The following is a 12,933-nucleotide window of genomic DNA, read 5'->3' as shown; positions in this document are numbered from 1 at the left end:
GTACCTGGGTGTTAGTCGACTGGTGTGGAGAGTTTACCTGGAGTTTACCTGGAGAGAGTTCCGGGGGTCAACGCCCCCGCGGCCCGGTCTGTGACCAGGCCTCCTGGCGGATCAGAGCCTGATCAACCAGGCTGTTGCTGCTGGCTGCACGCAAACCAACGTACGAGCCACAGCCCGGCTGATCAGGAACTGACTTTAGGTGCTTGTCCAGTGCCAGCTTGAAGACTGCCAGGGGTCTGTTGGTAATCCCCCTTATGTGTGCTGGGAGGCAGTTGAACAGTCTCGGGCCCCTGACACTTATTGTATGGTCTCTTAACGTGCTAGTGACACCCCTGCTTTTCATTGGGGGGATGGTGCATCGTCTGCCAAGTCTTTTGCTTTCGTAGTGAGTGATTTTCGTGTGCAAGTTCGGTACTAGTCCCTCTAGGATTTTCCAGGTGTATATAATCATGTATCTCTCCCTCCTGCGTTCCAGGGAATACAGGTTTAGAAACCTCAAGCGCTCCCAGTAATTGAGGTGTTTTATCTCCGTTATGCGCGCCGTGAAAGTTCTCTGTACATTTTCTAGGTCGGCAATTTCACCTGCCTTGAAAGTTGCTGTTAGTGTGCAGCAATATTCCAGCCTAGATAGAACAAGTGACCTGAAGAGTGTCATCATGGGCTTGGCCTCCCTAGTTTTGAAGGTTCTCATTATCCATCCTGTCATTTTTCTAGCAGATGCGATTGATACAATGTTATGGTCCTTGAAGGTGAGATCCTCCGACATGATCACTCCCAGGTCTTTGACGTTGGTGTTTCGCTCTATTTTGTGGCCGCATTCTGGGTCGCATCCTGGGACAAAACTGACCTAATTTGCCCAAAATGCTCAGCATAACAAGCGGCTTTCTATATAGTAGTATGTCATTGATATCAGCTAGGACTGTATACCCTGTACACGTACTTGTAGTAAATAGAGATATTATTATGATTACTCTGTAAAACAATTGTAGAGAAATATGCAATTGTGTACCGAGCCTGATTATTAATACCTCGTGAAATTGTAATTTTATTCAAGTATAGGTATACATACGTATAGTTACACAAATTTAGGTTACTACGATTATCATACATAGTAACATTTGTGTAAATTACCTAGAATAACTCCTCCAAAAAAGTCAGACGAAACGGCTAGTTTAATTTAGGGTCCTTGATAGGCCAATATTTAGAAATGTCGCTGGTGTCTACCAAAAATTATCACTCAACTCTGCTGAGTAGCTTTCCTAAATAATGACAGCCCATAATAACATAATTACAAGTAACTCAAGAAAGATAAGATAAGGTAAGCAAGATAAGACAGGATAAGCACAGATTTGTAACCAGGAATCTAGCCATTCAGGATAACCCAATAAAGGCCTGCCCTTACCTGGATTATTAGATTATCCTATTTTAAATCTACATAATGTACTGTATATGTGTGCCCATAATACCTATGTACGCCCAAGGCAATTGTAAAAATCTTTGTGTGTTATGAATGTAACAATTAAATAAATTATTATTATTACAATCAAGGGGAAGCGCTAAACCCGTAGGATTATACAGCGCCTGGGGAGGATGTGGAAGGCATTCAGGCTTAATTCGGGGAACTGGAGCACAGATCCAATTCCCTAAATCAAGAGCCCCTCACCAACGTCAAGGAACCTTCCGTGAGGGGACAATTAAATAAAAAGTAACTAACTTGTCGCAGTCACAGCCTCAAACACTAAACTTGAGGGCTCATACGGTCCTAGAACCATCGTAACTCTTCATCCCAAAATACGCTATTACCTTTTTTCTTTTGCTCAGGGATGGAAAGAAAATAACTAAAATAATTTAATTATGTAAAAAAATGTAAAAGAAAAGGGCATAAATTATATTTAGAGTTATCTTGATACAATGCAATAATAACAACAACGTTAGTAAACTAAATATGGCGGACCAGACTGCCCGTCAGCTGCAGTATGAATATAAAGCGGTAAATACTTGATATATCATGCAATATTTAGAGGATTATTTGTGATATTTGATAAATTCGAACAAAATGCATTTTCCAGTATATTTTGGGCGGGTTGCACGATTTAGTTAACAAACGTTCCAGCTTTCACTTAAGGTCTGGTATAACACGAAATTATTGTAGTGTATTATAATAAAAGTAATAATATTAATTGTACATCGATATTACACCATTGGGTAGCAGTTTACATATTAAAAGAAACCCATGATTATGTACAGAATGAAGGAAACTACAGGAAGCTAATGCTGTATAGTCCTTGTGGCTTAGTGCTTCTTTTTGATTATAATAATAATAATACAGGAAGCTAAGAGAGTGATTTCCCGTAAGTTTAAAAAAAAAAAAAAGTGTTCATCAGTGTTACGATGAGATGAAGATATGTTAACATGTGCATTTTTGTATAATGGACGGCATGAATATACCTTTGATGAGTTTCTTGAGTCTTAGTACTATCAGAGCCCGGCCATGAGCCAGGCTTGTTTGGTGCTAGCCTGGTCAACCAGGCTATATGCCTAACTAGTGCCACCTAGCCTCCTAGGTTCCATTTAACATTCTAGACGCCACCTAACCTCCTAGGTCCCATCTAACTTCCTAAGTGCAGCCTATATTTTGTACTGCTTCACTTTATTAACACCAAGATGAGAACATAATCCCAATGGAAATGTCATGTCTTTAACTTAATTGGGTTATCCTACGTTAAAAATACACAGTATGCTTTTTATGTACCCAAAATACTTTTTCTCAAGATTGCCGTATAAAAATAATTTTTATGCTTCATAAATAAAGCTTAAATAAAAAAAAGTACATACAGTCTCCCCTTCAAGGGGGCTGCGTGGTTGCCAGTGAAGAGCTCTTGATCTTTGTAATTGGATCTGCTCTTCATATGGTCAGATCATTCATTCACCAGGTGCTGTATAATCCCAATTGCTTTACCTCCTTCCCATGAATATAATAATTGAAGCATCATTTGGCTAAGCTGTAAAAGTGTTATATATGATGTATATATTTTCTGATATACTAATGTAAGGGTCATGGTTGAAGAAAACCCAATAAAGCCAATTAAGGCAGCTTACTTCCTTTGGGTTTCATATTAATATACAGAGGGAGAAATGCCGAGAAAGCTGTTGACGACGTGCAGCTGCTATGTGGTGTCCACATGAAAAAAAAAAAGCAAATTATACAAAAAATGTGCAAAGAAGTGCTACAAAATAATTACAATGAAAGGCTAAAAACACTTAAAAATGCTCATGCTGTCATATAGCAGGGAAAGGAGATATGATAACATATAAGGTTATAAAAGGGTTATGAAAGAATAAAGAGAGGTTTTAATGCCATCAGCTGGGATATGAAAGAATAAAGAAAGGTTTTAGTGCCATAAGCTTGGATATACATACTAAATAATTGAAGGGATGCTAGGAAATTTTTCATTACAAATAGAGTACTGAAAGAATAAAATAAATTGAAAGATAAATTACATAGAATTAACTTAGGATAACAGTATACACAGTTATAGGATTATATGAAAGAATAGATAAAGATTATTTAGTAAAGTTCCTTCACCATTGATGAAAGGTTTCCACAGATGCACATTAAGAAAAACGAAGTCAAAAAGGTACCGGGAAATTTTTGTTCACAAATAGTGGTGGAGGAATAGAATAAATTGAAAGAGGTAGTACGTTCCACAACTATTGGAAATTTTGTAAAATTATAATGAATAATTTATAACAATAATGGGCCACCACAAGCATAGCTCTACTGCTGTAGCCACAAATATAGTAGTTAATTATACATGCACGTGTGTGTCAGACCATACTCTCACAGATTCAATTCTTACATTCCCACAGCCACACATTTTCTGTTTATATATTTGAATTCTTGTTCCCTTTCCTTTTACTGCCAGATTTTGGCATTTCATTCCAAAACCCTGGGAAGTAAATTATATAGTGTCCCTTAAAACCCAACAGGATTGACACACAAATAGGTAATGTGTTTGTATATTTCCTATTTGTAGCTACTAGAGTAGTGCTTCTATGTTTGTTGGTGTCTTATCTTCTGTGTTTAATTTCATTGGTTGTAGCACTTTCTAATTCCTTTTGTAATCTGTTCCATTGTTCTACCACTGTGAAGAAAGACTTCCTAGTATCTCTCAGAACAATTATTTTTTTCATGTTACAAGTGTGCCCTTTAGCTCTTCCTTTTAAAGGTACATGTGCATAAAATGTATGAATTATTATGAATGGGCTTGGTACAGATTTATTTCACTTTGAGATTAGAGAACTTTATACTGTAACCTGAATAAATTTTGATACTCATAATTATAAAAATCATAAAGTTTACTCTACTGTATCTACAAACTGTGTAACATAAATGGAGATAGTATGCATTCTTTCTGTATATAGTATCAAGAAATATTTCTATTGTTCTAACTTATTTGATGTAAATAGCTAAAGATGAAGATCTTTATTAATATTAAACTTTTCCACAGAATTCCAACCTTGTCTTGCAAGCTGATGTCCGGCTCATTGAGCGGCGTAGCAAGGATGAAGCAACAGGTGAAGTCATGTCCCTCTCAGGGAAGCTGGAGGGAACACGAATGGGGGATCGATATCAACGTACCAAGCCACAACAACCTAAGGAGGAACAGCGCAAGTCCAAGAAGCAGAAACGTGAAGATGCCCCATCCATTGCAGTAAAAAGTATGAGTATTCTAGAACTTGATGATATGGCAGACATATTTTATCGTCCCAAGAGCACAGACACGAAACAGACATATGAAGTTATTTTATCTTTCATCCAGGAAGCATTAGGTGACCAACCTCGTGATGTATTATGTGGTGCTGCTGATGAAGTTCTTGCAGTACTAAAAAATGACAAACTTAAAGATCGTGAGCGTAAGAAAGAAACTGAAGAATTGTTAGGTAGCCTTGCTGAAGAAAGGTTTGCTGTGCTGGTCAATTTAGGGAAAAAAATTACTGATTTTGGTCATGAAACAAAAACAGTTGCTAGTGAAGCAGTCTTAGATGAAACTCATGGAGTTAATGTGCAGTTTGAAGATTCTGAAGAGGAAGAGGAAGATGAGGTAGCTGGTGAAGTTGGTGATGAGGAGGAAGATGAAGGGGAAAATGAAGAGGGGATGGTTGGGTCACATGCCATTCATGCTGAGAATCTTACAGGTGGTGAGCAGGTTGGAGCAAAGAAGGAAAGAGTACTTAGTCCACATGATATTGGTGCACATTGGCTTCAACGAGAACTAAACAGATTTTATAATGATCCCATACAGGCTCAGACTAAATCAAGTGATGTACTTGAAATTTTAAAATCTGCCAAAGATGATAGAGAATGTGAAAATAAACTTGTTCTCAATCTTGGATATGATAAATTTGAATTCATTAAAGTTCTTAATAAAAATCGTCAAATGGTCCTGTATTGTACACTTTTGGCTTCGGCACAATCAGAATCAGAAAAGGAAGACATACGGCGAGTTATGTTAGCAGAGTCGAACTTAAAGCGAATACTTGCCCTTCTAGAAAATGAGGAAGAAGCAATGGATGTGACTAAAGATGGAGAAGAAATAGGAGGGTCACGTCCTAGGAGGATAAACACGGAAGCTATGGAGGTTGATGATAAATCAGGTCAAGTCCCAGGTCATAGAGAATTTATAGATTTAGAAAGCCTTGTGTTTACTACTGGGTCACACTACAATTCTAACAAGAAATGCCATCTTCCTGAAGGTTCAACAAGACAGATGAAAAAAGGGTATGATGAAATCCATGTACCTGCTCTAAAACCAAAACCTTTTGCTCCAGATGAAACTCTGGTTCCTATTGCCAACTTGCCTGCTTATACTCAACCTGCATTTGATGGTTTCAAGAACCTTAATCGTATTCAAAGTAAATTGCACAAAGCAGCCATGGACAGTGATGAAAATTTGCTTCTCTGTGCACCTACTGGTGCAGGCAAAACAAATGTGGCATTGCTAACCATTCTTAGAGAAATTGGTAAAAATACTAATCCAGATGGTACCATAAATTCAGAGGCTTTTAAAATCATCTATGTAGCCCCCATGCGCTCACTTGTTACAGAAATGACGCAGAATTTTTCAAAAAGGCTGGAACCTTACGGCCTTAAAGTCAGTGAACTAACTGGAGATCATCAGTTGACGAGGGAGCAAATTATGGAGACCCAGGTTATAGTTTGTACTCCAGAGAAATGGGATGTCATTACTAGACGTGGTGGAGAAAGGTCATACACTCAGCTCGTACGACTAATCATCTTTGATGAAATCCATCTTCTTCATGATGAGCGTGGGCCAGTTTTGGAGGCACTGGTAGCCAGAACTCTACGTAATGCTGAGACAACTGGGGATGCTGTCAGACTGGTAGGATTGTCTGCTACTTTACCAAACTATGAAGACGTTGCAGCTTTTCTAAGGGTCAGCCTTAAAACAGGACTCTTCTTCTTTGACAATAGTTTTAGACCAGTACCTCTGGCTCAGCAGTACATTGGAATCACAGAAAAGAAAGCAATTAAGCGTTATCAAGTTATGAATGATATTTTGTATGAGAAAGTGATGGAGCATGCTGGAAAAAATCAGATCCTGATATTTGTTCATTCACGGAAAGAAACTGCTAAGACTGCAAAAGCCATCCTAGATATGTGCCTAGAAAAGGATACTCTTGGAAATTTCCTAAGAGAGGGCTCTGCTTCAACAGAAGTGTTGCGAACTGAGGCTGATCAAGTGAAGAACAATGATCTCAAAGGACTACTTCCATATGGCTTTGCTGTGCATCATGCTGGAATGAATCGAGTTGATCGAAATTTAGTAGAAGACTTGTTTGCTGATCGTCACATTCAAGTTTTAGTGTCCACAGCTACATTGGCTTGGGGTGTTAACCTTCCTGCCCACACAGTTGTGATTAAAGGTACTCAAGTATATGATGCAAGCAAAGGTCGTTGGGTGGAACTTGGAGCCTTGGATGTTCTTCAAATGCTAGGTCGTGCTGGCAGACCACAATATGATACTAAGGGTGAGGGCATTCTTATTACAAATCATTCTGAGCTTCAGTATTATCTATCTCTTATGAACCAGCAATTGCCAATTGAGTCTCAGCTTATTAACAAGCTACCAGACCTTCTTAATGCTGAGATTGTCCTTGGCTCTGTCCAAAGTGTACGTGAAGCTGTCAACTGGCTGGGCTATACATACTTGTATGTGCGCATGATTAGAGCTGGTAATCTCTATGCTGTTCAGGCTGATAGTTCAGATAAATATCTTCAGCAGCACCGAGCAAATCTTATACATTCTGCGGCTTTGAAACTGGAGAAGAGCAATTTGATAAAATATGACAAAAAATCAGGAAATTTTCAAGTCACAGAATTGGGTCGCATTGCCAGTTATTTCTATGTTACTTGTGAGACAATGAATGTTTACAATCAACAATTGAAGCCTACTTTAAGTGAAATTGAACTTTTCCGTGTCTTCTCGCAAAGTTCTGAATTTAAAAATATTATGGTAAGAGAAGAAGAAAAATTAGAATTGAAGAAGCTCATGGAACGTGTCCCAATTCCTATAAAAGAAAGTGTGGAAGAACCTAGTGCGAAGGTTAACATTCTTTTGCAAGCTTATATCTCTCAATTAAAATTAGATGGATTTGCTCTCATGTCAGACATGGTATATGTGACTCAGAGTGCAGGACGATTGATGAGAGCAATGTTTGAGATAGTCCTTCATCGTGGGTGGGCACAGTTGGCAGATAAAACTTTGAACTTGTGCAAAATGGTTGATAAAAGGATGTGGCAGTCAATGTCTCCTTTGAGACAATTTAGAAAAATTCCTGAAGAAGCTATTCGTAAACTTGAGAAGAAAAGCATTCCCTGGGAGCGTCTTTATGATCTGGGCCCAAATGAGATCGGAGAACTAATTCGTATGCCCAAAGGTGGAAAGATGATTCATAAATATATCCACCAGTTGCCTAAACTTGACTTGGAAACCCACATTCAACCCATTACACGTCAAATGCTTAAAGTAGAGCTCACTATCACACCAGATTTTAAGTGGGATGAAAAGGTTCATGGTCGCTCAGAAGCTTTTTGGATAATGGTTGAAGATGTTGATGCTGAAAATATTCTTCATCATGAATACTTTCTGTTGAAACAAAAGTTTGCAGAAGATGAGCATGTAGTCAAATTCTTTGTTCCTGTATTTGAGCCTCTCCACCCACATTACTTCATACGTATTACATCAGACAAATGGCTCTCGGCAGAAACTCAGTTACCTGTATCATTCCGTCATCTCATACTTCCAGAGAAGTATCCACCTCCCACTGAACTTCTTGATTTGCAGCCATTGCCCATTACTGCTTTAAGAAACCCACAGTATGAAACACTTTACAAAACACTAAACAAATATCAGCAGTTCAACCCTATTCAAACTCAAGTATTCAATGCTACATATAATTCTGATGACAGTGTATTCATTGCAGCCCCAACTGGTTCAGGTAAAACCCTCTGTGCTGAGTTTGCTATTTTGCGTACTTTCGGCCAGGATGAATCTGCAAGATGTGTGTATGTAGCATCCAAAGACGAGATTGTTGAGAGTATGTATGAACACTGGCAAGAAAAATTCAGCAACTTGGACAAGAGAGTTGTACTTCTGACTGGTGAGACTGGGGCTGACTTAAAACTCTTAAATAGGGCAAACATTGTTGTTAGTACAGCTGAAAAATGGGATGTGCTATCAAGACGTTGGAAACAGAGGAAGAATGTACAGAACATCAATCTCTTTATAGTTGATGAACTGCAATTAATGGGTGGCTCAGATGGACCTACACTGGAGGTAGTTTGCTCTCGTATCCGTTACATTGCATCTAAGATCAGTAGACACATTCGTATAGTAGCCCTGAGCTCCTCCTTGGCAAATGCTAGAGATGTAGCTCAATGGCTTGGATGTTCCTCTAACTATACTTTCAATTTTCATCCAAATGTTAGGCCCTTACCACTTGAGTTACATATTCAGGGCTTCAATAATCCACACAATGCATCTAGGATTTATGCTATGGCTAAACCTGCTTACCTTGCTATTCTGAAACACAGTCCCCGTAAGCCTGCCATGGTGTTTGTGCCATCTCGAAAGCAAAGTATGATTACAGCTAGTGACCTTCTCACTTTTGCTGCTGCTGATAAAGAACCACAAAGATTCTTACAGGTGAATCCAGAAGAGATGGCAGAGTTCCTTCCCCAAATTGGTGATGAAATGTTGAGAGAACTGGTTAGTCAGGGTGTTGGGTATCTTCACGAAGGCCTCAGTGCACGTGACCGGCGGATGGTGGAGAGATTGTTTGAGGCAGAGGCAATTCAAGTGGTAGTTGTGAGTCGTGCCTTGTGTTGGGCGGTAACTGCACCTGCACATTTGGTCATTATCACTGATACTCAGAGTTACAATGGCCGTCTGCACAACTATGAGGATTATCCAATTACTGATACCTTACAAATGGTTGGCCGTGCTAATCGACCAAATGAAGATGATGAGGCAAAGTGTGTACTAATGTGTCATTCTTCCAAGAAGGACTACTTTAAGAAATTCCTTTATGAGCCACTACCCATTGAAAGCCATCTTGACCATGCACTTCACGATCACTTCAATGCTGAAATTGTAACACGTACCATTGAAAACAAACAGGAGGCAGTAGACTATGTAACATGGACATTCCTTTACCGCCGTATGACTCAGAATCCCAACTACTATGGCCTTCAGGGAGTCTCACATCGACACTTATCTGATCACCTTTCTGATTTAGTAGAAAACACCCTACATGACCTTGAAGAGTCTCGCTGTATCACCATTGAAGATGACATGGACACAGCTCCACTCAATTTAGGCATTATTGCTTCATATTACTACATCAACTATACTACCATAGAATTGTTTAACAAGTCTTTAAATAGTAAGACAAAGATTCGAGGTCTGCTGGAAATCATCTCCAGTGCAGCAGAGTATGAAAATGTTCCTATTCGTCATGGTGAAGAGGACACATTGAGACGTCTTGTACAAAAGGTTCCTAACAAACCTGAGGGAAAAGTATCAGATCCCCACACAAAAACCAACCTTATGTTACAGGCTCATCTGTCACGTCTCACTCTTAGTGCAGAATTGCAACAGGATACAGAACTTGTTCTTGGTCGTGCCTTGAGGCTAATACAGGCATGTGTTGATGTGTTATCTTCCAATGGATGGCTGGCACCTGCTTTGTCTGCTATGACTTTAGCTCAGATGGTGACTCAGGCTATGTGGTCAAAAGATTCTTACTTGAAACAGTTGCCTCATTTTACAAGTGAAATGATAGAACGTTGTGAAGCTAAAGATGTAACATCAGTGTTTGATATTCTAGAGCTTGAGGATGATGATCGTAACCGTTTACTACAGTTATCTGATGCTCAGATGACGGATGTGGCTCGTTTCTGTAATCGCTATCCTAGCATTAATTTAGATTATGAAGTGATTGATTCAGATTCTATTACCAGTGGGTCAATGGTGAATGTAGAAGTGGTACTTGAGCGTGAGGATGAGCCTGGACCAGTTATTGCTCCTCTGTTCCCACACAAGCGAGAAGAGGGTTGGTGGGTTATTATTGGTGATCCCAAACCAAACTCCCTCATCTCCATCAAGCGTCTCACCCTTCAGCAAAAAGCCAAGGTGAAGTTGGATTTTGTAGCACCTAGTGAAGGTTCTTATGAGTATAGGCTATATTTCATGAGTGATGCTTACATGGGTTGTGACCAGGAATATAAAGTGCCATTGAGAGTGAGAGAAGCAGAGTCAGAGTCAGAGTCAGAGAGTGATTAGAAGCTTAAATATGCTCTTTTATGCAGTATACAGTACTATTTTTATAAATATTTGAGTATCATATAGGAAACTTTGGTTGCTCCTATATCAGCTTGAATACACCATATAAGGAAAATTCATAGGAAAGTGTATTTTATTGATTTAAAAAATTTAAATCCGTCAGTAAATAATTTTACTTCTTATAACACAAATTTAATTTTGCGCGGTTGGAGAAGGCCGACTTGTTAAAAAAAAAAATATTTAGCATATACAGTATTCTGTATTAAAAATTAGAAAAGTTCTTATTGATAGTGCTCATGCAAGGTGAGAAAACATTGACTAAAAGAAAATTATTAACTGTATCTTAATTTGTGGTGTTTAAAAGTTGAATGAGAGTTATGCATAGAATAGATAAAGGTTTTTCAGATAATGTATATGAAAAAGTACTCTACAGAAATGTACTACATTGATAAATCAGTTTAATTTCCACTTATTATAACTGAAGTTCTTGTATTGTGGATTGCATTCCTCTTTTATATATATATATATATATATATATATATATATATATATATATATATATATATATATATATATATATATATATAATATATATATATATATATATATATATATATATATATATATATATATATATATATATATGCGCAAAACAACCACTCTGAAAGAATAGAGAAATTCCAAGCGCTTTCGTGACTACTCACATTATCATAGTTCCTTGATAATGTGAGTAGTCACGAAAGCGCTTGGAATTTCTCTATTCTTTCAGAGTGGTTGTTTTGCATATTCTGAAATCACCTGTTTACTGTGATCTTATTGCATATATATATATATATATATATATATATATATATATATATATATATATATATATATATATATATATATATATATATATATATAATATATATATGTGTATATAATATATATGTATATATATAATATACAAATATATAATATATATATATGTATATATATACATATATATACATATATATATATATATATATATTTATATAAATATGTATACATATATGTATATATTTATATATATATATATATATATATATATATATATATATATATATATATATATATATATATATATATATAAATATATGTATATATATGTAATATATATATATTTATACATACATACAGTGGAACCTCAAATATCCAACTTTCTTCAGTCCAGAAGGCTGTTCGAGTGCCTTTACCGAATGAATTTATTCCCTTCAGGAATAATGTAAATTAGATTAGTCCATTTCAGACCCTCAAAAATACACTTATAAAAGCACTTACAAAAATACACATACATAATTGGTTGTGTTAGGAGCAGTTCGATTTTTGAGGTTCCACTGTATATAGTATATAATATTAATCTTTGCAATTGAAACTTACTTTGTTCTGCTTGTCTTTGTAGAAAATAAAAAGGCATGAACTAAATGACTTTTGTAAAGAAATTTTGTCTTATGTGTAGTGTTAAAAATTGTGTGAGAGTTAATTAAGCATGTGTAAATATGTACTATTACTTTGTGGGAATTCCGATTCTTTATATGTAGATAATAGTGTATACCTGTATTGTAAGGAAAAAAGCAGTACTGTACTTTAATTAGCATTTTCTATGTGAACACAAGTATTTTATTAAATAACATTACTGTATGGAAACTCGTTTCATTCATCCTTTGTACTTTTGAATTAATTAAAGATATAAATTTGCTTGTGTTGTCAAAGACAGCACCTATTGCAATAGCACAGAAAGAATGGAACAGATGTAGGAGTCATAGTTGTCCATCATAGTATAATATATTCAGAATATCTTGGGAAATATAAGCTTTTTGTCTACCCATTCAAAGTGTAAGTTCCTCAGATATTAGTTTGAGAAACTTAAATTTTTTCTTAGGTTCTTTGATCTTGTTTACATCTTACAAGTCATACATTAAATATTAAACTTGTACTGTGCAAAGAAAATAGATTTGTGTTAAATTTTTCCAGACTTATTTCACCAAGAAGCATTAATTATTAAGTATTACCCCTCAGGGGAAGTTTCTTGATGCTGGTAAGG

General features: G+C 36.8%; 1 protein-coding gene across 1 annotated transcript; it reads left to right on the top strand.

Moving 5' to 3' along the window:
* Positions 1-1,872: 1,872 nt before the first annotated feature.
* On the top strand, positions 1,873-11,444 carry Brr2 (U5 small nuclear ribonucleoprotein l(3)72Ab). Its single transcript, XM_053783937.2, has 2 exons — positions 1,873-1,990; positions 4,512-11,444. Exons 1-2 carry the CDS (start codon positions 1,946-1,948, stop codon positions 10,866-10,868), a joined length of 6,402 nt encoding a protein of 2,133 aa, XP_053639912.1. The 5' UTR covers positions 1,873-1,945; the 3' UTR covers positions 10,869-11,444.
* The last annotated feature ends 1,489 nt before the right edge of the window (positions 11,445-12,933 follow it).

This window comes from Cherax quadricarinatus, chromosome 33, assembly GCF_038502225.1.
Source record: "Cherax quadricarinatus isolate ZL_2023a chromosome 33, ASM3850222v1, whole genome shotgun sequence".
Lineage (NCBI taxonomy): Eukaryota > Metazoa > Arthropoda > Malacostraca > Decapoda > Parastacidae > Cherax > Cherax quadricarinatus.
The sequence above is the reverse complement of the archived record's forward strand: the minus strand, read 5'-3'. Positions and strand labels throughout refer to the sequence as shown.

Bases quoted from the DNA above. Each gene is read 5' to 3' on its own strand.
- Brr2 (XM_053783937.2), top strand. From the start codon at position 1,946: ATGGCGGACCAGACTGCCCGTCAGCTGCAGTATGAATATAAAGCG. The intron at 1,991-4,511 runs GTAAATACTTGA...ACTTTTCCACAG, and splicing joins TGCAGTATGAATATAAAGCG to AATTCCAACCTTGTCTTGCA.